Source organism: Varanus komodoensis, unplaced genomic scaffold (assembly GCF_004798865.1).
Source record: "Varanus komodoensis strain SLA01 unplaced genomic scaffold, ASM479886v1 scaffold42, whole genome shotgun sequence".
NCBI lineage: Eukaryota > Metazoa > Chordata > Lepidosauria > Squamata > Varanidae > Varanus > Varanus komodoensis.
Genome location: NW_025335972.1, coordinates 7,302,962 through 7,327,637, shown reverse-complemented (window position 1 = coordinate 7,327,637; position 24,676 = coordinate 7,302,962). Strand labels below are relative to the sequence as shown.

Below are 24,676 nucleotides of genomic sequence, written 5' to 3'. Positions count from 1 at the left end.
ATGACTCCAGTTCTCCGTCAGCTTCACTGGCTTCCCATTGAAGTCCGGGCCCAATTCAAGGTGTTGGTTATGACCTATAAAGCCCTAAACGGCTTGGGTCCTGGTTACCTGAAGGAGCGCTTACATCCTTATATGCCCAGCCGCCCCCTGAGATCGGCGGGAGAGGCCCTTCTCCGGGAGCCCTCCATGGAAGAAGTTAGGAGGGTGGTTACTCGGAGGAGGGCTTTCTCAGCGGTGGCGCCTAAGTTATGGAATGCGCTCCCCAGAGAGGTCCGCCTGGCGCCGTCGTTATTTGTTTTTCGGCGCCAGGCGAAGACCTTTTTATTTAAGCAGTATTTTAAATGTTAATATTATTGAATTTTATTTGGCCAGGGCGGCTTGTTTTATAGTGTATGTTTTATATTATATATTTGTATTTTATTGTATATATTTTAAAATGTTATTTTAATTTTTTGTTGTAAGCCGCCCCGAGGCTTCGGCGAATGGGGCGGCATAAAAATGTTTTAATAAATAAATAATAAATAAATATACCCTTCTATGTTAACATTCCAATCTTGCTTTTCATCTCACCACATTTCCGTAACCCCCACTGGGTTGTACCCATTCATCGCCAGGACAGCCTCAAACATTTCCTGCTTGTTTCCCATGCTCCTAGCACTGGTATATATACATCACAGCTCTTTCCTGCGAAAGCCATTCCCTGGCTCCCCTGACATCCTTCTTCCTCCCAGGCTTCCTGGCACAAGCAGGAACTCTCTGTGCAGTAGTCATGCCAGCCCCTGCTGTCCCTACATCACCCTGTCACTGAGACCCCGATCCTTTTCCTTCGCCAGTCCGATCATGATTAGTTTCAGAGGGCCGTGATCCCAATCTCCCTAGATCAGTTTAAAGCTCTCTAGACAAAGCCTGCTAGAGCATTCCGGAAAGTCACTTTCTCCCTCCTGGTGTGTTGCACCCCATCCCTTAAATGAGGGAGAAGGCAACAGTCTTGAAAGCTGAAGGTGATGGTGTCCAAAAAAGCTATCAGCTATATTAAGGTATCAGAACAAAATCCATCGCATTCAGTGACATGGGGATTCCAGAAAATTTGGAACTGGAAAATTTTCCAAGCAAATTATATCCATTTACAGTATGAAATTATTTCAGTTTCAACTGAAAAATGTTATGATGCCTCGGGGCAGGAGTAGGCTACTGCTTATGCTGGTGAAAGCAAATGGGAGTTGTAAGCCAAAACATCTGGAGGGCCACTAGTTGCCTGTCCTTACCCTACTAATTTAGATCTAATTTAGCATGTTTTATTTTACTTGTATTTAGTAAGCAAAGCTTGAGGAGAAAAATCAAGTCACATTTAATGTGATTTAAAGGATTTATTATGTCACTTTAATTGGGATACTTTTACAAAATTAAATGTACTTCCCTTATATTGTTTACTTTTAAAGGGAAAAACTTATTGAAAACTGCTTACGCAATAATTTTAACAAGCCAAAGAATTGTGCTCACAACCACCCAGTTCAATGCTATTCCAATAAGATCACTGTGGCACCTTACTTCTTGCTATCACTTCTTATTAATTTCATTTCATTCTGAAAAACAGATGAATTTTACTGATACACACACACACACAAGTGTGAGTGCATATACATAGGATAATCACCTGAACATATTATGTACAACTTTGAAACTGCCAAGCTTGCCTAATACTGTATTTGCAACTGATATACATTTATTTTTATTAATGAACTGGTGAAACTGATTTTTTCCATGGAATAAGAAAGCACTGGAAATTTTTCTGCCCCACATCACTGATCACAATATAATAAAATGGAGGGGGAAAAGGTAGGGATTCCAAACTAATCCAAGCACAACTTGCTTATTCATGCTCTTATCTGAACCTCATCAAAATATAGTGGCTAGTGCTCAAACATGCTTCCTAAGGAAGGCAGTCCTTCAGAAATATGGACAACCTTGCAACTTAGTCTGCAAAATAAGTAGCCCACAAGCATTCTGATTAGCTTGCTCACCCACTCTACCTATGCTAGCTACTTGTGGCATACCTGACCACCTGAAACAAAAAAGAGGACCATCTTCCAGTGTACAGATACCTTTCCTACTTAGTCATCAGGAGACAGTCATGTGGCACCATAGGTGCGTGAATGGTTGAAGGTTTGATACTGCAACTTAGCAAATGTTTATAATAAAGGAGAGTTTTGAACTGAAGACTGTTGGTTCACAGCTTAGCCTCTGAGTCACGATGCCACACTTGCTGCCCAAGAGCACAAGAGAAGGTTTTTGACAGTCCAAGAATGAAATGACTGGTGTACAACTGACATCCTTGTAGGACACCTAGGATGATGGGCCACAGAAGCTGTAAGCACTGACATCTAGAGAAAATTCTATTACACAAAACATACCTTATTGAAACATAGAAACAGAGTGAGTCAAAAGGGACTTCCTGGGCCATCTAGTCTGACCCCCAGTTCCAGCCAGCTCCACTCATAACATGCTTACCATGTGCATGTCCAGCCTATCGTTAAATACCCTCACTGTTGTGGGTTCAACCACCTCTCTTGGAAGCCCATTCCATACCCTAGGGGACCTAACCATCAGAATACAAAACAGCTATTACTGAGTTTTATCTATGTTGTTATGGGAGTTTAAAAACATGCTGGATTTTGTGACTACAATGGAACTCCTTGAATCATGAACCAATTTATTAAGCTAGGAAAGTGGGGGGGAGCGGAGCTAGCCGGGATGGACCTCGGATGCTAAAAAATCTACTCCTCCTGATCATGGACGAAAACATGATTAAAATATACTCAAATCAAGATTAAGAAAAACTGGACTTCTGGTTGATGTTGCGGCGAGACAGCTGTGGGGAACGGGGATCCCGTATTTCACGCTGAAATCTGTTCTACAGAGGGCCCTGGGAGGCCCATCCAAACCCCTTCAGGGCAGGGATTAGAAGTCTGAGCATACTTCTGCCTGGTGGGGGGGGGGGTCCCCCACCTGCCGGGAGAAATTCAGGGAAATTCTCAGTGAACGGAGAGAGAGGGGTGCACTCCCCCCCCCCCACATACAAGCTGCTGGCACCGGATTAGTAGCGAAGGAAAAAAAAAGAAGCTTATAAGCTTAAAAGTGGGCATCAGATCTGCTGGGTGAGCATTCAAATCTTTCAAAATACTGCCTGTGAAAGAACCTGTGAAATAACTATTATTCTGAATAACAAAAGAAAGGCCCTCTTGACGGAGGGAGGAAACTTCTCCCTGTGGAGTTCAAGCAGCAACAAATCTAGGGGAGATTAAGTGAAACTGGGGAAATCTGAGACTTGGAAGAGATTTTTTTTTTTATGTTTAATCTCCCCAAGGGCGAAGAACTAAATTTGAACTTATTGTATATTAATTGGTAGAAAAAGTTATCTTTCTGTTTCGTTTTTGTATCTCTTGATCGGTCCAGTTTCTGCAACAAATAACCTTTTGCTGCCACCCTGTGGTCATTTTATCCTTTAACAGATACACTGTTTGCCAAAAAAAAAAAAAAATCCTTTTTTCCTCTCTTTATGATTATTTGCTGTTATTTAGTGGCCATTTAGTACCACAACAGGTTATTTAAAAATTGCTTCAATTAAACTTTTCACTTTCATCATGGAAAAAACTCACCCATCATTTTTGGCACCTATGTCTGCTTCCCAAAGCCCAACACATCAGTTAAAAACTATGGATTTGGGAAAATCTCAAAAAGACATACAAACAACACTTTTGGCAATACAAGCATCTCTAACATCTATGCAAGCATCTCAAGAGTCTATGCAAAATGCTATACAAGAATTTGCTTTGGAACAAAAGGAAAGGCTGGATAAATTGGATATTCATGTCTTGAAGATAATGAATCAACTTGCAGGTTCCAGTATTAAAATAAAACAAAATGAACAGAAGATACAAGAAGTGAAAAAGAAGGTTGATGATTCTGATAAGAAAATTGAAAAGATGGATCAAGAGAGGCAACATCTAACACAAATAAGTCATTAGGGGATTCAGTTGCTATATTGGAGAGACTTCTGTCTCTGAAGGAGAAGGAGGACCCATATCTCTACCAAACTTGGAACTCAGTTAGAGAAACGGGACTATGCGTAGATTTGAATATTGGTTATTGACTGTTAAAATGAGGAAGATGTCAACCCAGTATATCCAATGTCTTAAATAACTGTTGTTTTTAATACCAGACTGTAGGAAAAAATAATAAAATTTATTTAAAAAAAGGTTAAGAAACACTGGACAATTGCATGAAATGTAAGTCAATTCCTTTGTTTATCTCCTGGGAGGATCTGAAAAACAGACGTGGAGCAAGAGTTATTTTTGTGAGAAGGAACTTCTGGGCCTAGCCCAGCGTAAGCGATATTTTGGCTGATTACGGATTGAGAAAAAGTGTTTGTTATAAATACCTCAGCCACTTGTTACAATAACTCAAAAAGCAGCTTGAAGAGATGGGGAGGTAAGTTGGAGTGGAGATTGTTTTTCTTGATTTTTTTTGGGGGGGGGTTGTTTTTCTTGATAAGAAAAGACTCTCCTCCCTCCCCGCCCCGTGCAGCTGGAAGGCCAAGAAAGTGCTGAATGTATTGAAAGAGAAAGTATTTGGATAGAGCTGTAAGGACTGTATATCAAAGTTAATTAATATCCCAGGATTAATTCTTTTGTGCTATTTTATTTTTATTATGAGAAACACTGGAAGATGAATAGAAACGAAAGAGAAACAAAAGCAAAACAAAAACAAAACAAATATAATGATCGTATTTGCAAATAGTAATATGTGAGCTCCCTCCACTGGCTGAATGTCAAATTACAGCTACTGATTTATATATTGTTTGACAGTTCAATTGCAATTATCATTGGCAAATAAGAGCATTAAATTCAAGAATTCTCTCCTCTAAGTTGGAAATAATAAATGTAGACTGTATGCCTAAACATAGCAAAAGTGCAGACAACATTAGGCAGGAGCTGAAGACAGTTTGGCAAATACCTAGAGTAAAGCAAGATTCTTCTTATAAACCTCATCCATCGGATTTGCGCCTAAAAAGAGTAGAGATGGGTGGAAAAAAGAAAACATAACCAGAAAAATCACTGAAAAAACCACAAGAAAAATCAGCAATTACATCAATACAATTGGACAGTTCTGTTATACTTCTACAAGAAATAAGAGAAATGAAGACACAGGTGATGTCAGGTGTTAATGAAAACAATGTTTAATAAAATTATGGAAGGGCAAACAATTCCATGCACTTGGAGACAATCCATGATAGTATTGATAGCAAAACCCAATAAAGACCTTTCAAACCCAGGATCTTATAGACTGATATCTCTTATTAATCAAGATGCTAAGATCTTTACAGCGATATTGGCAAATAGATTGAATAAATTTATAGATAAATATATAAGGAAAGATCAATGTGGAATCATAAGAGGTCAACAAATGTCAGATGTGGTAAGGAGGGTTTTAAATATTAACTATTATACTGAGAAGCAAAATATAAAGGCAAGCATACTATGACTGTGTGAAATCGTCAAAATGAAGATCTTAATAGAGAAGATGGGATTTGGAGTAAAGTTTAAGAAAGTAATAAATCAATTATATGAAAAAAATACAGCAAAAATAATGGTAAATGATGGTATTACAGAAAACAATAATCCTAAACTGAGGGACGAGACAGGATTGTCCTTTATCCCCAATATTATTTGCTTTAATGATGGAAATATTGGCAAATGCAATTAGGAATGATACACAGATAGAAGGAATTGGAGTACGTCAGAAAATCAAAATTAATTTATTCACAGATGACACATTGCTAACATTTCAAGACCCAATAAATACTATAGAGAGACTATATTTACATTTAAAGGAATTTGGGAAATACTGTGGATTGCAAGTTAATTGGGAAAAATCCAAAATGATATTATATAATCATAACAGTGAAGAATTGGATATATTAAAAGAAAAATATAAACTAAAATAGTAGATAATATTAGATATTTAGGAATTCAGATTCCAAAAGATAGTCAAGAATTAAAAAAGAAGTTAAAGGAGGATATAAAAGATAAAATAGGAAAATATGAAACAGTAACATTATCATGATTTGGAAGAATAGCAGTAACAAAGATGAAAATTCTGCCAAAGATTAATTTTTTGTTTTGGATGATCCCAATCAGGTTTTATGATCAAGAATTAAAGGAAATGCAGAAATTATTGGAGGTTTATTGTAATGGAGGGAAGAGAGCAAGAGTAAGTAAAGCATTATGGTATGAATCACAAAAAAAGGAGGATTGGGCATTCCAGATGTTAAAAAGTATTGGGTTACAAACCAGTTAAAGATAGTTCCAGATATTATAGCCCAAAATAAAGAATTAATAATTAAATTTGAATTAAAAGAATTAAGGGAAATAGGTGATCATTTAGAGACATATTGGTTTAAAAGGATATTAAAAAGATTATTAAGAGAATTCAAAATCCCTTTTAAAAAAATACAATGGAAGTATGGGAAAAAAGGAGACACCAGTTAATCCCGGGAATTTCTCCGTTAACACCAGTGGTCGAAATGGAGAAATTCCCAAAAATAGAATTAAAGGATTGGATTAATAAAAAAAATAACCATATATAAAAATAGGAAGATTGGAAAAATAAGATAAAAATATAATATAATTAAGGAGTATATTGCCAGAGGTTAAATTAAATTGGTTAAATTTAATTCAATTAGAAAAATGGATAAAGATGGAGGACAAATTTAAAGAGGAAGAAAATTAACAAAATTTGAAATGATTATAAAAGAATGTGAGACTAAGGAAGAATATACAAGTAACGGAAGAATTGCCCAAATCTACAGGATATTAATGGAGTTAGGGGATCAGACAAAATGTTTAAAATCAATTTGGGAAATGGATGTAGGTGAGATAAAAGATAAGGATTGGAACAATATCTGGAATAGAAGAGTATATAAGAATATGTCAGAATTAAAGAGCATGGATACAAGGTAATATGGAGACGGTATTTAACACCAGTTAAGTTAAATCAAATTGATGATAAATACTCTAATATATGTTGGAGATGTGGTAAAGAGATTGGAACTTATAAACATATGTGGTGGGATTGTGAAAATATACCAAAGATTTGATTGTGGTATTTAAGGAAATTGGAGGAATTTTAGATATAGATTTAGAAATGCCACCGGGAATGGTGTTATTACTGTTGATAGAAAAACAAGATATAAATGAAGCTAAGAAAGAATTGATTATAAGTATGATAATGGCAGTTCGGCTAGTGATAGTTAAATATTGGAAACAGAATTGGGTTTTGCAAAGGCATGAATGGTATAATGAACTATGGAATAAGGTAGGTAATAATAAACTGACAACAGAAATAAAAATTAAAAAGGGTTAATGAAAGCAAATAAATATAATGAAATTTGGGAAGATTTTGTAAAAGCAGTACTGATAGAAGGCAAAGGCTATAAACCCAGTCAAGGTTGTATGAATTTCTGGAGGGGATATGGGTATAATTGAAGTATATTATATATTATTAATTGTTATAGTATGTGAATGGTGGTAGTACTGGTCTCCGGGGTGGTGGGTGCCCTCTAACATTTATTCTTTTCTTAATTATTGTTTTCTGGTTATGTTTTATTATTATTGTTGTGAAGTTTTGTATTTATGGTTTTTTTCTTCCAAAAAAAAGAAAGGGGGAGCAGAGAAAGTAGTGGCACAGCTGGGTAGCCCTTTGAGATAGCCCTCAAGGACAGAAGAATTAACATGTAGAGGCATTAAGGGAAACCATTATTTGCTCCATTCAGCTGATGAACAGGGTAGAACTTTGCTAATCTGAATTATGCTTTTTATTTTTTACACTAAAACCAAAAAGCTTGAATGAAACAGCTATTCCAAAAACTTGAAATGTGGAGGGGAGAAAAAAATGCACTTGTTAAGAGCTCACTGATAATAATAAAGAACCAGCACATGAACGGAAATTTCTTGTGCATAAGTTGGAAGCTCCTTGAAATAGACAAGCTTAGTATAGCATACAAATGCTAATTCATCCAACCACTTCTGTCTAAGATGTTTCTAAGTAAAAATGAGTATTGGCAAATTGGAACTGCCCGAAGCTATCAAGACAACTTACATTTCATTCATTTCATTCATTCATTCCATCCTTTTTCCTGCACAAATACCTAGGTAGTTTACATTGTCTTCTTCTCTCCATTTTATCCTCACAACAACCCTGAGATAAAGGTTAGCCATTGAGTCAGTGACTGGCCCAAAGTCAAGCAAGGTGGGGACAAGAATCTGGGTTTCCTGAGCCCTAATGCCACACTCTCACTACCAGTATACCACACTGACTCTCTACAAGAAAGGATTGAACTATTCTGTTCAATAGTATTTACAATATTTATCTCGATAGTTATTTCATTTCTCCACCCTTCAAATGCACTATCTGCCTGCCTTAGAATAAAATACAAAATACACCACAAAATAAAAGCAGCATTGCAGTAATACAGAAAGTAAAAGCTAAACTATAACATTGATGCTTGTATAGCCTTTTCCTTAAAAGTCATTTGTTTGCCCATATTGGCCTTAACAGCCACCTGCAGACACACCGTGGACAACTCACAACCCGTTAGATGTCAAGGTCCTCATCGAAAATGATGGACGAACATCATCATCATCATCATCAGTTTGACAAGAGAATGTTCTTGGACATAAAGCAGAATATGTAGAACATGCCCACCAATACTGCTGCTGTATGTGTCAATGAAAGGGCACTAGCTGATCCCTTTTCACTTGCCCTTGTGCAAACAATTGGCACAAAGCCACAATGCTCAAATACTTGGTAACCGAGCTTTTCAAAGCAAAAGGAGAAAGACTTAGCATGTGTACATCTGTGATTGCTGAAGCACAGCATTGCATCACCCCAGTTGCAGTACTTTAGCAGTCCGTACAAGATGCCTAGGCCAGCACTGCAGTGAGGGCATCTGGTGCCACCTCCACTCATCTTTTCACTTCTGTCTCAAATGAGACACACCGCACTGCTGTCACATGATGGACTGTGTGCTCTCCTTAGGGTGGCCAATACGAATATTGCCGTAAACTGCTGGCTATCCTCGAATTATAGAAAGAGGATAGCAAGATGATTGCTAAGCTGGGGGCAAAAGGAAGAGTTACCTTAATTTTCTTGAAATCCACTGGTTTGCGGATGAGTTCATAGTACTCTGGAAGCTCCTTACGAGAAGGAAGTTGGATGAAGACTTCACTAAGCTGGCGTCCACTGCTGCTACAAGACAAGAAAAAGGCAAACATTTAAAAATGGACTGCTTCTTTTTTAACAAAGAGGTTAGCTCACTGCTTCCAATGATTCTCAGTATGTGTAAAGTCTCAGTATCAAAACAGATAGGTGACTTTAGTTACAAAGAGTAATATGTGCTGCACTTAATATTGCAGTGTATCAGCGGCTGGCACAGTTGCTAGATTCAGACAATGTGAAAAGCTGTTGTCATTTTTTACCATTGTTGTCTGTTCTGTTGTCCAAACCCAGACACAGTATTTCACCATTGTGAGACTGAGCTTTAGAAACCACACTAAGAAACAACAGTTTATTCTATGGCTTCTCCATGCCACCATGGCTTGTTGTGCTGCCTGAATCCAGAATCATGAATTCCAGGGTCCTGGTATGCAACTACCACTGAGTCTTCTGGAAAGAATGACAACTGTAGGAGTTACTCCAGCCACCCAGCCTGTGTGTGTGACCAATGAGGAAGTGGCAGTGACATTGGCAGGGATTAATGCATCTTGGAACTGAATTTCAGGCACAATGCTTGATGGAATACAAGCCAACAGTGAAATGACTATGTGAGGAGAATGGAAACAAGTTGATTCTCTGTCAAGAAGATCAAGGTAAAAAACCACAAACTATGGTAACTATGCATGGCTACTTGTTGTGCAAATGCAGTGAATGACTGAGTAAACATCAAGACAAATAACTTTGTGTAGTTACCACAGTTCACAGTTTTTTGCCTTGATGTGCTTGGCAGACTTATGATGGTGACCCTTCTCCCTCCCACCGTTTCCTTCACTCTCAGTCTTCCCAGCAGTTCTCCCAGGAGACACATCTGCAAGGAATATGACTCCTCTCTTGAACATCTGTGATTGTGAGCTTAGTATGGCTTTGCTGCACAAACAGGGCTCATGCCTTAGAGAACAGCAGAGAGAATGAGAGAACTGATCAAGCACCCTTGTCTCCAGTTCCAGAGAAGAGCATGGCGGGGGTGGGGGTGAGGGATCTGACCTATATTTGGCCAAAAGGGAAGAAACCAGCTGGGTGGTGTTATGGAAAGCCCCCTCATGCATGCCAGAGGAATGGCCCCAAACAAGCAGGGGGCTAAGAATCAGCTGGGCAGAAGTGCCTGGTTGGGGCTGTGCTGCTTTGCTGATGCCCCTGCTGTGATAACCCACCCCCCATATCCACATGTGTGCAAACAGGCAAGGAAATCAGCTTCCTGCCATCCCACCACAATTATGAGCAGTTTTCTGCTCAGTGCAGTGTTTTTGTCACTTCAATATTTTTCCCTAAATGAATGTAAAAACTGTCTTGAGAGTTGGCTTTCTCAATCTCCATTTTGATAGCTATGAAAAGTCCCTTCAAAGTGTTCAAGTGGCACAGGAGGGGTTGTCAGTGGTGGGGGAACAATTCTTTAAAAAAAAATCCTTGTTTTAATCACACTTGTGCTTCTGCAGAGATGCCCAATTTCAAGGATCCACTAGGCCAATGTCCTGGGGGTTACCTGTTGTTATAGTGCAGCAACTACCAACCCTGGGCACTAACCTACAGAGGCACCAAGTAGGCTTTTTCTTTACTTTGGTTTTTCTTGACCACTGTCAAACAATGAACTGTCAAGGAAAACATTAGACACGCAGGATCCTCTTGTTCATGAAGAGGAAGTGGTGAGATTTGCACCCTCTTCATGGCAAGATTGTCCTGTTTGGTTGTGGGGTTTTGTGCTATGCTATCATGAGGGTGAACTCGTGTTTTCAGTTGTTAATGGGACTCCAGGTGCTCGGCATCATAAAAAAATGGAAAATATCAACCCAATACAGGAGAATATTTCTACCCCCCCTTTGCACAAAAATATCACTCATACCTTTTGTTTCATCTAACGATAAGGACACAATACTGAGTTCACTCATCAACAAGTGATTTCCATGAACCCATGTATCTTTTTTTTTAACCTTGAGATGTTCAAATTATGAATTTAAAAGATTTCTGCAGAACAACACACCAACTGAACAACTCTACTGCAGGCTCTTCATGATAGTGAAAAAAATGCAAATTATGTTGATTATATGGAACTAATTCACAGTTTGCCTTTTAAGTAATGGTCTGTGACATAATGCTCAGTACATTGTCCTCCCCATCCTTGAAGCACAGTATAGTACAAAGAGTAGAGCAAGTTTGTTTAGGAATTATTTCACAAAGTGAATATTTACTGTGAGAATAGAAGTTGGAAGAGAAGTAACATTTTTGAATAAATAAAAACATTGCTTTCTTGTTGTTACCTGTCCTTATACTTAATCACGGCATCAACAATCTTCTTCATCTTCTTGGTGAGGTTGGGTGGATTTGGTGACAGCTTCTCAGCAGGTGGTCTGCCACGCTTCTTCTGCTTTTTGCTGTCATCATCTTTGTCCCGGCTGCGAGTGCTAGTGGTTGGGGTGGATGAGCTGACATCCACGTCCCTCTTGCGTTTGCGAGAGGATTTCTTCTGGCGCACCTCCTCTTCTATCTCCTCCAGTGTGCCCTCCTCTATGGCCTACAGACAGGAGCAGCAGTCCGTCAGCCAGGTACAATGAACAGGATGCATGAAGATACCACCCGTGAAATGGTAAAACACAAACATTCACACACAATCGAGCAATCTAGCACAGTGAGTAATGGAGCTTTAAGTGGACTACTTCCCATAAGATGCTATTTCCCAGGTTAACCAGAAACACAGACTGCCGCAACTGCAAGGATGGGAAAGGAAAGTTGGTTTTCTTACCTATGAGCTTTTCTTCTCATGTTAAACAGGGCCAGCAGACAGGGATCTTGCAGAGGATTTGGTAGAAGCTATGCAGTGCAGGGAGTGGGGATGCCCCATCCTGCCAGCTCAGATGCAAGATTCTTTCAAAGCTGCAAAGAGATCTGCACCTACTAACCACCTATTAACCATACATATTACTGCTTCAGATTGAATATCAGGAGAGTAAAAGAAGCAGGTGGACTGCAGGCCATGTATAACAGAAGTAGGAAAACTCAACGAGTAAAAACTGCCCATCTTTCCTTTTTCTTTAGTCATACACGGGTAAACATTCTCCAGTATTTAGCAACCAGAGAAAAGTTACCTAAGATTGCAACTCTGACACCATCAGTTGTGTCAGCAAACTGTGGGAGGGCTTTTAAGGGAAGAATGGCCTGCCAGCATGGTTCTAGTCCTTACCAGTTATCCAAACAGTGTCTTCAATGCATACTTGTGATTTACAAGATTTCATATGCAAATAGTTTACAGTCTACATTTTGACAGTGGAAAGTAAACATATGGAGAGGAGTGGCAATACAAAGATATTGAGGCATGAAGATGGTCATTCATGCCCAAATATCTGCAGGCTCTCCAAAAGGGGAAGGGAATGAGAGAGAGAGAGAGAGGGGGGGGGGGGGGGGGGGGGGGGGGGAGAGAGAGAGAGAGAGAGAGGGTGGGGGGAGAGATCCATGCTTCCATGCTGAGAACCTTGGGCCAGGAAACATCATCCTCACAAGACCTCCTGTATAAGGGTTAAAGCATGAGATCAAAGAGATCTGACTGCACCTGAATGCAAGACTGAAAGGCATTTCTAATCCCTAGGTGCAACTCTGAATGGTAAGGATACCAATTATATAAAACTATTAAATTCCTAATTGCCAGGTTCAAATTTCTAGGCACCTGAGTAACTAGCACTTGGCATGTTTCCCTTTTTTGCAGTATGATGCACATACCTTTTGCATACATTAGACTTTTGCTTACATTAGAATAAAGTGACTCAACTGATGGCTTTTTACATTTCAAATGGGAAGGGGCTTTAGCTCAGTGGTCAAGCACATGGTCTGCATGAACAAGGTCTCATGTTCAGAGAGCTGTTAGTAGCTGGAGTATATAAGACTGGGCTAGATAAACTTATGGTCTGGCCAGGCAGTTTCGTATGAGGGGGTCAATCCATCTCCTCCCTTAGATTATTCTATGGGGAAAGGAAAGAGAAACTAACCTTGAAAATCACCTCCTTTGGCTCAAAATTCCCTTCCATCCTACCTCCAAGCACCAATCAACTTAAGAGTTGTTTATGCGCCCTGTTCTACACTGACAACAATCCTGGGCAATGCGAAAGTAATGTGTGTGTATGGCTGTAGGCTGTTCATCTCTCTGTTTTACAAAAGTATGGCGTTCCTTGCCTCTCTGATCCTATACTACTCCTCCTTTGGTGCCATACACTCAAAGCCGACTTCACAAATATTCTGCAGGAATCTGTGCTACAGGCACAGCAATGTCAACCACCAAAGAACTCAGACCTGGCATTTGCATGACTCAAACCAAATCTGGTTAGTTTTGGACATAGAGAAAGCACAAACAGGAGAGATGCAAATGGCTCCTGAATGACTTCTGGAACTAGAAAATTCACTGGACTCCTATTTAGACACTTGGGATACCCTCAACATATGCCTTTGATTTCTCAGCCCCACTTCCTTGTCTTCCCATAAATCTGGAGGTTGCCATCCTGTATACATAATTCTTGAAATGGTTCTCTTTAATTCTGCTCAAGTGGAGCCCAACATACAGTGCTGCCTCATCTCCCTCAGAGCCGATACCAAACATAAGGATGGGCAGGGCTGTAGCGTTCCTTCCCTTCCTCTCACCTCTATTGCATATTTCAGTGCATGGCTCTGCCAAGGTCACCTCTAGAGAAGGGGGGGGGGAGATGCAATTATTCAGCAAACTACAAATACAGGAATATAGGTAACTTCCTTTTTATCTGTCAGGGCTCCGTGTCAATTAGTACCTACCTAGAAGGGATGGAAGATGTGCAGAACATTAGCTGTGGGACACCCATTCCCTCCTTTGCTGTTCCTCTTCAAGAGGCAGCAACAGATCACTCTGATTTGACAAATGTACCACTGAAGACCATGCCAGAGCCTTCCAAAATGTCCATCACACAGGCACACGGGTCAGAAATGCTGGAGATGCCCCCTGGGCTCTAGCTGGAAGTGCCTTACATTTTAAAAAAGGCACAGGTATGAAATGTTAATAGCAGAGTCTGAAGGAAATCTCCAAGAGCTAAAAGTTCCTTTCTTTTTCTTGTTCCAGAACAGAAATGATATTTATTGTCCCATGAAATAAAATGACAAAACCTCTCAAGGTATATAAAATAGTTTCTCTTACTAGGATACTGCATTAGAAACTCAGGGCCTAAGGCTTTTACATATTTCCTGGAGAATACAGCTTGTCAATACCTTCCCTGGGTTTCTGACCAAAATCTCCACTATCCAAGCCCTTGCATTTTGTCTTCAACAGGGGATTGTCCTTGGTTATGGGGCAGGACAGGGAGGGAAGACACATCCAAGAAATTCTGCACCCAACCAGTGAAACATTATTCTTTTGTGGCCACACATCAATCTAGCATTTGTTGTATTCCATAACATGTCAGGGTGGAACTTAGTGAAGGAGCCTTAATCAAGCCAGGTTTCGCCAGACCTTTATACTAGTTTCCATAGCCCAGAGCTAGGCTTAAAGATTTATACCATCATGTTCTCCTGAGGGGGCTACAGCAAGATCCCAAACAATCCCTTTCTTAACAAAGGCAGGATGAGATTACCTGCTCCAAGGCAAGGAGAAAAGCATTATCCTAAGGACAATGCTTTTTTTTTTTGGTGAAAAGTTGGCAAAGAAGCCATTTGTCTATTTCCCAGGTGCTGCCTGATAGACACTGATGGATTTGCCCTCACATTTCTTCCAAGGGCCTATGGACATTTCTGGCCACATTCAACTGATTAGCATTTCAGGCAAGGAGCACTGGGTGGCTGAATTTCTTGCCACATTACAGCTTTTTAAATAAAGCTGACCACCCTAGAAAAGCCTTTTCCAGCCTGGACCCTCCAGGTATGTTGGATTTCAGCTTTGCTCCAGTCATACTGCTGCTGTTTTGCACTTGGGCTATCAGGAATAATGTTCTCTTGTGTCCCTCTTTGCTTCAGCTCCCATCCACCTGTTGCGTCAGAGGAAGAAAGTGCACCTTCACCTGACTCACCACTGTCTCCATCAGTGGAAGTTGCTTCTTTCTCTAAAAGCTGATAAGCTAATTAGGGTATGTCCAGACAAGACTTTACATGGACAATCAAGTCTTGATCCAAGGAACTAGAAGTGAAAGGGTCTGGATAACAAAGTCACCCAACTGTAACTCTCCTAGGTTTCCCCACTTCTTCTTCCATGTTTTTTCTTGCCATGGAAAATTCTTTGTGGAAAGATGGAATAGCTGCCCTATGCCTTCCACTTGTTAGTGCTTAGATTCCTCCGTCTGGAAGTACCCTTTGTTTAGAAAGAGTTAAAGTCATGCTTGGTTGCCTTTTTGTTCCTTGCAGCTAATACAGTTTCTGCAGTTTTTAAAATATAAAACAAATTCTTTGGATCTAGCAGGAAAAAACAAAAGAGGTGATTTGCAGTAAAAGCAGCAGAGATATAACCTTGCTTGGCAGGTCATTTTTCTGAGTTAACATGATCTTCATTACCCTTCCTAAAATGTCTAACTTCATGCAGAAGCAAAAGGACTAGACTAGCTTTCTCCCTGCCACCCTCAAACATGGTGTAAAACAGAAAATGTGGTCTTACCTTCCTTGTTTCTATTTGTTTGATAGGTAGCGGTCCAGACACGGGGCACGTTTCCTGCCCAGTCAACAGGGGGCAGATGTTGAGGAAAATGTCTCTGGGATGGACTAAGAGGTCACCATCTCTTCCTCTGGACAACCACTTAGTCTTAGCCTAGCAATGAAGACCCCACACAGCAAGAACACGGAAGTCAACAGACCACCCCAAAACAGGCAGGTTCTGGATTACTGCCCATTAAACAAGCAGAAGGAAAATTTATGCCTCAGATCAAATATTCTGTTCTATTTGTTGCTGGGCAGTGGTCCAGTCACCAAGGTGGTTAGGAAGGTCCATGACCCTAAAACAACTACCCTACACACGCAAGGTTGTGCCAGACACAGACATTCCATAACAGCAAGCTTCTAGATTTCTCAAAAGTAACCTTCTGATGATTAGCTAATGGTACTTCAGACCTGACTGGATAGAAGACAGTAGGACATGCCAAGAACTTCAGAATCCTGAGTTTTGTTCGTGGTTTTTGTAATTATTTCATTTGCACATGAGTTCTGGGTCTTCCTAGTAAAAAGTAGGCCATTCTCAGAAATCACACAGCACTCTGAAATATGCACCTTGATCCCTCCTTGTCTGCCTGCTCAGCACACAGGCAACAAATAAAGCAGATCACCACCTGAACAGCTCATTTCTAGGCAGCTGCATAGTTTCCATGCCCACAGACTGATCTGATGATACGCTCTAAAGGCAGTACATGGAACATCACAGTATACCAGATCTGGGTGCAGAAGTCAACTTGAACCTATAAATACTGCTGAAGTAAGAATTTTGCAATTCCAAAGTTAATGTTAGAAGTCTGTTTGATGCAATGAGAAACAGCTGGGTGTGTTTGGATTTTTGCCTCCATCAGCAGATATTTTATAGCTTGTAGGACTTCAAATCCACTGTCTGCAGTGTATATTCACAAAGGCTTTTTCACAGCATCTTCACCTGCAAAGGAAAGTTGTTGCCATGAATCTTTCAATGTCAGGGCTCACAGGTTAAAGCACAAAAATGAAAGTAAACTCAAATCCAAAGCGCCGAAGTACTGAGCATGTTTTCAGCAAGGTTTTGAACCCATGTCAAACTCAAATCAGGACCAGTAAGCAATGTTCTACTTGGTGAAAAAGACCCAAGCTGGTCTCCTAAGGTTCGGGAACACCTGAAAAATCACTAGATTGATGTAGAAGTGTTGTCTGTATGAATTCTGAAGCACTGTGCCTAGTGCATCCTGAAAATGTTGTAATCCGGACAGGACAAAACAAGGCTCCTAAGCCTAGTCACTGCGACTATACCTTGCAGATCTGAGGTGTGGAAAACTCTGTACCACCTCTGTGAATCTTCTTTGCTTCCCCAGAATTGATAGCCAGCCAGGAATCTAGTTAGTTAGAGTAAGGTCTGGAGTGGTTGATAGGTCTTCTACAGCACTGCCATCAGATAAGCTGGAAAGCACTTAAAGGTAGATCCAGGATCTGAGCTTCAGTCTCCCATCCTTGGAATTCATATGCAGCACAGCTGGTATCTGGAACCATATAGATGATGGATCCTCTGAGAAGAATGAAATGGGTCCAGTTGCAGTTGCTTATAAACATGCTAGGATCCCTTAATTCTGTCTTAGATTCAGTCTCTATGGGTGTATCATCCTGGTAGGAGTATACAAACTCAAATCCTTCTAAATCGCCACAGCCAGTATAACTATCTTGGTAAACGTCCTAAGTGAAATGGTCAATTTCAGCATGCGATATCGACTTTAGGGTCAGAGCAATTTCTCTTCTAGCCTAGTAACCCATGGTGAAAAGCAGTAATTCTCTAATGTGTCAGGCAGAGCTCTATTCCTGCCTCTGGTCCATCTGTAATTCTGCTTGAACGCAAGACCTCATGCATGCAAAGAATCTGCTCTACCAGATGGTTTCAGCCCCTGACCCTAACCCAAGAAGACAAGAAACGTGCTAGCCAGAATGTGAAACTCATCTCCAAGATAGGTAACCTCACTACCCCATCAAAGTTACAAGGAGCTGCTTTGCACTGACTCTGATCAGGAACATCAACCCTGACTGGATGCACCTAACTCAAACTTTCCAGCAAAGATTTTTATAGGTCTTCAATGGGATAGATGCTGTTGAAGTCTATGAACTTCAACAGTCTATGGACTTCAATACTCTCTTGAAGATAAATACCGAAAAACCACCTTCTCTGAGAAAACAAGTTCCCTCTTATCAATTCTTCAGAAATAAGAAGAGAAGGCAGCAGTTATATCCAAAAATGTTTCAACTTGAATCATTAGACACAAAATTTAAACCTTCAAACCAAAAGCAATTCTGCAGTGTATGAGACTGGTACAAATGCCTTCAATAACTCTTCTTTTATGTCCTTAATGCAAGTTAGAACATTTTCAATGGTAGAAGCCATCTTAGCTACCACAGGGTAGACTATGGATCCATTCATCTTTCTGTGTTGCTGGTCCATAGTTCTTGTTATCTCCCTCAGCCAGCAAGCAGGAGTCCATAAAAAGGAATGCTGCAGTTTCAAAATATTTCCAGTAACAAAAGCAGCTGAGGCTCCGGGTGGAACTGAGAGATCATGAAGAGGGTGCCTTATCTGGATCACCACAAGAAGCTATAAGATATGCCTTGAAAGCTGAGTTCCAGGAGATGTCCTTGAACAACAGGATGGAAGGGAGGAACTGTTGATACTGAATTTCATAAATAGATCCTCTGGCTTCAGGTTTGCATTCTTTATCTTGTGGTAAGTTAATCAAAACAGCCACATGTCTCCTCCTTTGCTGGGCAGCTCTTCAGCTTGAATCACCTCTCTTTAACCTTTAATTCAGCACCTGGGTTATTCTGCAAAGGAAAAAAATTCTGGTCTGTTCAGCATCAGACCACAGCTAATTAAGCCTCTAACTCTTCTCGTGTAGCAGGCAGAGGTGACTGACATTGGAGGAACAGTGGTGCCTCTGAGTCTAGCTCAGGGCCAGCTTCTTCCCGCCACTAAAGCCTGCCCTCCTACTGATCAAAGAAGAAGAAGAACACCCAATCTCTGGATCACTGCCCAACAACAAGTAGGATGAAATGTTTGCTGGGACAGGCAAGAAGAAGGTACACTCAGCTGCATAGCAAGCAGGCTTTCTGCATCTGAAATGTCTGACATCTGTCAAGGAGATCAATTGAATTTCAGTTTAGCAACATGTTTCCACACAGTTGAGTTAATAATACCCAACAGAAGTTTTGCATGGTGAGGGTGATGTCTATTTTAAGTAAATTTACTGCCAAAACAGGAGGTAGGGTTAGATCATCAATTTAATAGTTTTATACAGTATCTCCTGTTAGTGTGTAAAGGAAGCATTTATACTAAATTGAATAATTGGTAGGCCAATCTCAGCTGGCCATCAAAACTTCCAATACTGGGTATTTTCTCAGCATTCAGACACACAGACAACACAGACACAGGTAGAAATAAAATTTTAGAAAATCATTGGAGAACGATGCTGTACCATGTATACCTTGAGCCACTGCTTCTCAGTCAGCGAGTCACTATAGTCCACTTCCTTACGGTGACGGGAACCTCGCCCAAACATCTTCTCTTCTTCTTCCTCACATGTTAGTCTTTCCACTTCAGCATCATCTTTAATGATCCAAGAGGGCAATTCATCCTCTTCCATCAGACGTGGCTTTCGCTTTGGATTGCGTGCTTCTTCTCGTCTACGGTCCAAGTCCATGCGCTACGAGGAAAACAATCTATGGTGAAGATGCTAAATAATACTAGCCATTCTGGTTGAAAACATTCAGGCATTTATTCCATGGTGTAGCTCTGGCATTTAAAGCTAGTAAAGCCTTTGCAGTTCTATTATCCTAGCCTAAAATAAGGATTCACAAAGCACAGAAAGATCAGCAATGCATATTCTGCATTGCAATGCAATGTATTAATTAGACTGATGAGATGGCAATGGGAACAAAAGAAAGCTTGGGGAGGGCCTTCAGATCCTGAAAGCAGCAAGTTCTACAACAAGTAATCAGAGGACTGGAAAAGTTCCAGAGCAGTTGTGGTTAGCATTGAGTAACTGGAAGAGAGAAAAGCAAGGGATAAGAATAGTTTGTACGTGAGTCTATAGTATGAGCACATCATGCAACCTCAGTGATGTTTCTACAGACAGACAGTGAGGCTTCATCAGCATGCACTGGACCATGAGACAAGGCTGGGACTTGCTACCAAGTGGTAACAGAGCCCAACAGCATGCCCTTCCTATGAGGTAATCATGATGTATAGTGCGGATGAAGTTAAAACCACTCTTGGAATTTTGCAGCTAGAGGTTCCCCTGCTGCTTGGAAATTCTAAGAACAGACAAAATCTGAAGATTCTTGGTGATCATCGTCTATCTTGTGAAGATGGATAACATTTGGGGTGGGGGAAAGAGTGGGGAGTGTTGTGCTCCCCCACTAAGTGCTCAGGGATAAAGAGGAATATAAATATAAGCTAAAAAAATGAATGAAAACTGTAGATGGGTTGTTTTCCCTCAGAAAGCTCCCAGAAATCATTTAGGTTCACACTGTTAATCTATTCTGGGCCCAAAATGCAACCCAATTAGGAACAAAATACATTGACACCTAGTTGGTTGTTTTACATCATAAAAGGTACTAAGAATCACAATATATGATGCACAAAAAAGCTACATGAGAAAGGTAGCTTCTGAGGCAGGGGATGAGGGCTGGCTGCAATCCTACATACACTTGGAAATAGCCTGCCTACCATTAATGTAGTTTATTTCCATGTTAATGGGCTTTGCAGGCCAGCATGTATGCTCAGGAGCTTGCTGAAAGACAGAGAGACCATTTTTCTATTCTGTTCCAAAGGAACTGTATATGTTGATATAGAAGAATATGCATTTTGCTCTACCTCTCAAGAGCTCAAAGGACACCAATTCAAGCCAATGCAAACACTCTGGTAACTCCATCCCCTCAGAACTGTCATTAATGATAGGTATCAATGAACATGCATTTATAGTATACAGGCAAGACATATAAGGTATAGTCTAGTTGAAAGCTGCCATCTCCAAGCTGCTCCCCAGCTGCTTCTCTCCACTGTTAACCCAGCAGGTGAACAAGTAGGGGGAACTACCCCCCACCAATGTGTGGCTATTGGAAACACAAGTGCATAAGCTGAGGGCAGGGGCTTCAACCCACCCTTTGCCTTCATGCTCTGAAGGAGGGTGGATAGTTCTGGGAGAAGGGGACAAAAAGAAGAACATGGGGTAGTGAATGGGGTGTTTCCACCAGTCTCTAGAACTCAGGTAACTGGCAGGAAAGGTATCTAGCCACTAGCAGGGCAGGCTGTACCCTTGTGGAGGTGATATCTGGCCCCAAGTCAAACACCTGCAGTATGTTAGTTGCTTTAAGTCTTAAAGTAGGCAATGAGCTTACATAGTAAATAAATAATTGGAGACCAAACACCTTGCTTAGGGAATTTCTTTAAGTCTTGTTTTAGATTTGGTTTCTGTGTGGACATTGCAATTACAATGAATTCCCTTTCAGCATCAACCTCCTACAGCACTTGGCCACCTCTCTCAAACACACTCTAGACCATCAAAGACCTGCACCAAATGTTTCTCAAGCTGCTGCTTTCGTAAAGTAATCCATCCTGCTTGTATGGAGGGCTGCTTAGCTGATGCAAGGACTTGCCCTCCCACCAAATGCACCATCTGAATGAATAAAACTGAACACATTCCTCGTAAAGACAAGGCAAAGGTAGATGCTGCACAAATCTGGCAAGTGCACCCTCCTTGGCACCCAGCCCCCACCCCACATAGGCACACCACACATTCTGTTCTCTTCTTCCTGGCAGGAGTTGACCTCCAGCTCTGTTCTACTTAGTGCTCCTTATGGATGCCCTACCATTAGGATAAATTCCACAAAATAAAGCTGACCTGTTGGAAATACAAGAAGCAAGGCATTCATTCTCACCATAAAAAGATCAAACTCCTCCTCATGCCGGGCAATCATCTGGTTAACTGTTTCATCATCAGGAACTTCATCTTCTTCCTGAAAGATTTCAAAATTCCCCCATTCAGAGCATGTGCAGCGATACAATGTGGTGGCTCACGTGCTTGGAGCTCTATAGTGAATGTGGATCTACCATGTCATGTTTGATTTGACGACTCATGTGAAGATGAGTTAGGTGGTCTCAGTGGACTGTATCCACATAGCAGAAGCTCATCATCCAAGTTGGCAACTTTGTTGCCAGACTTAAACAGTGAGGCTAAGGACTGGACGGGCGCGGCAACTGAATTACCCCTCTCACCTTTACAGGTGGCTCCTCCAAGTCGGAGTTGAGGCACAGGGTTGAGGCAGTGTGGGGAAAGCTTGCGCTGCCACTGCCGCTGCCCGTGCTGTATCTGGTCTGTGGATAGATAGAGGACTTCAGTCTCCACGGCTGTCAATCCAGCACCTTCCACTGACACTCAAATTTACTTCCTAGGATGACAAGGGTTCATTCCATTTCCTTCCAGCCCACTGGAGGAGGAGGCAGCAAGACCTCCATGGCCCCCTTACCTCATCCTGCTCCTCATGTTCCAAGATAGCCTGGAGGAAAGCTCGCCTTTCATGGCTGGACGACTTCTGGTCAAACATGCCAGCCTGGATGACTTTCTGATCAACATTGAGCTTGTACTTGGCTGCAGCGAGTATCTTCTCCTCCACACTGTTCACGGTACAGAGCCGCAGCACACGCACTTCATTCTGCTGTCCAATGCGATGGGCCCGATCTTGTGCCTGCAAGTCCTGTGAGGAGTGGGGAAAATGCTCTCATAATTCAGAGCGATTAACATTTTGTTCAGCTTGATTATGTTTTTAAACACAGCCTGCCAAAAGGGTTCAATCCACACTACTTCAATGTTGGCCCTCAATGCTGAATGCATGTACTGCAGGCTACACCAAGCTGGGGATTAGACTGCTTCAAAAAGAAAATGCTATTTCATACATGGATTCTACTGGAGTTCAAGGTTTTCATTCCTAGACCTACCTTTATCTCAAACATGCATTTGTGGACCTGAATTGAACCCCCAGTATTTCTCTGGTGGTAACACTACTGTTGCAACCCACCTCAGGCCAGTCTGTGAACCAGTCATATTCCCTAATCCATGAGATAAAGGCCAGTGTTCTACCCAACTCATTCAACCACAAGTATCCAATTTTTTGGGACCATCTATTATGTCACACATGTAATGAAAACACACAGCTCTGAAAGTCATTGAGTAGACATCTAATTCATTAGAGAAGAAACAATACTTCTTATGCTTGCTAAGTAAAACAGCATCAAGCATTATCTGGTTTCAGGCGCAAGCAATCCTTTGGTTTCTGTACACTGAGAGGCTCTTGGCCTTAAGCTGGCAATTCAGTGAACAGTAAGCATTTTCTGAATGAATGACTTGTGAGAAACAGCTATGTAGAAATCTATTCATTGTAGGCCAGGCTGCTTTACATCTGGGTTCCCCAACCTTTCTGAGCCATTGGGCACATTAGGAATTTTGAGAGTGCCATGGCTGCTTTCCCAAAGTGGAGAACATTTGGTGGTGGGGAGGTTGCCCTCCCCAAAACACCCATATTCCAGAAGGTAAACCAATGAATCTGACAGAACTAACTTACCCAAAAACCTAAATACAGGGCAGAGGTGGAATCTGAACTCCAAAACACAAACTATGCTTGTGTACCCGGTTTTCTGAACTAATTTCACAGTGGACAAACTGATGAGACTAAGAGACAAGTAATTTTAGTCAAGATGCTAAGCAGAAGGCATAGGTATGGTTGGAGCAATAAATGCTAAATCACATATTTGTCTCCACAAAGCACAACAAAAAACCCATAGAGAGCAAGCAGGCAAAACACATAGCCTTTACTCTCCTGCACTCCACTCTAGTCCCCAAGGACACTCCCTACCACATCCACCTTCCCTTTTTCTAGGTAGTCAGAGGTGCTTGAAAATGAAGCTCTGGGTTGCACCTGCATGGTTCTTATACTGCAAAGGCATCTGGGGCTCTCATGGACCCAGGGGCATTCTTAGAAATAAAGATGGCACTTGCTTCCAGGCTTTAGTCTGCAGAACACCAGCCTCCCAAAAATATCTTCTTAAAAATCAGGTGATCCAAAGAGGCTGGCAGGTGCCAAGGGTGGTGTTCACCCTGGAGCTCCAGCTCTAGGTAGCTCCCCCTGCCCCCCCCCATACCCCTCTCCTGGGGATACTTAAGATTGCTGAGCCCTAGTACAAGACAGAAACAAAGAGGATCCAGCTAGGGATCTCATGCCATCAATCCTGAAAGGACCATCAAAAATTGTTGATGAAGCCCCTCCCTCACTTTCCCAGGAACTGCTTACAACCTCTGAACCCTGATGGAATTGGTCCAAGGGAATTCTGTTCTGCTTTTATTGTAACATTTGTTTTAGTTAAACCACCCATTGGATGTCCTGGCAAAGGCAATATATAAATGCATAAAATGCAATAAACTAAAATGACAGAGAAAGGTATCCAGCATGGATGGTACAATGCAATGAGCAAGCAGCTGATTTAGGGAATAAGATGAATCTCCACTACATTATCAAATTTAAACGAACCTTATCTCTCTTTATAGTTTCTAGGCAAATACAGGAATGCAAAACATCCATAAAAGCTTTATAATCTAGGTTTCCTTTGTGATAAATTGTTCTAGATTCACTGCCAAATCAGAGCAAAAAAATAATAAAAATC

The 24,676-nt window shown here is 41.0% G+C and overlaps 1 protein-coding gene across 8 annotated transcripts in view; it reads right to left on the bottom strand.

Annotated features, from left to right (window-relative positions):
- SMARCA4 (SWI/SNF related, matrix associated, actin dependent regulator of chromatin, subfamily a, member 4) overlaps positions 1 to 24,676 on the bottom strand; it is a 115,374-nt gene that overhangs the window by 3,274 nt on the left and 87,424 nt on the right. The window contains exons 27-33 of one of the 8 annotated variants that reach the window (XM_044443643.1): positions 22,489 to 22,716; positions 22,238 to 22,336; positions 21,901 to 21,978; positions 19,446 to 19,664; positions 15,917 to 16,066; positions 11,586 to 11,839; positions 9,198 to 9,306 (exon numbers count right to left, since the gene is read on the bottom strand). In XM_044443643.1, coding sequence (XP_044299578.1) covers positions 9,198 to 9,306; positions 11,586 to 11,839; positions 15,917 to 16,066; positions 19,446 to 19,664; positions 21,901 to 21,978; positions 22,238 to 22,336; positions 22,489 to 22,716 — 1,137 coding nt within the window. Of the gene's footprint in view, positions 1 to 9,197; positions 9,307 to 11,585; positions 11,840 to 15,916; positions 17,466 to 19,436; positions 19,665 to 21,900; positions 21,979 to 22,237; positions 22,337 to 22,488; positions 22,717 to 24,676 lie in introns of those variants that run through there. The other 7 variants (XM_044443644.1, XM_044443646.1, XM_044443647.1 and 4 more) reach the window with 7 other exon arrangements.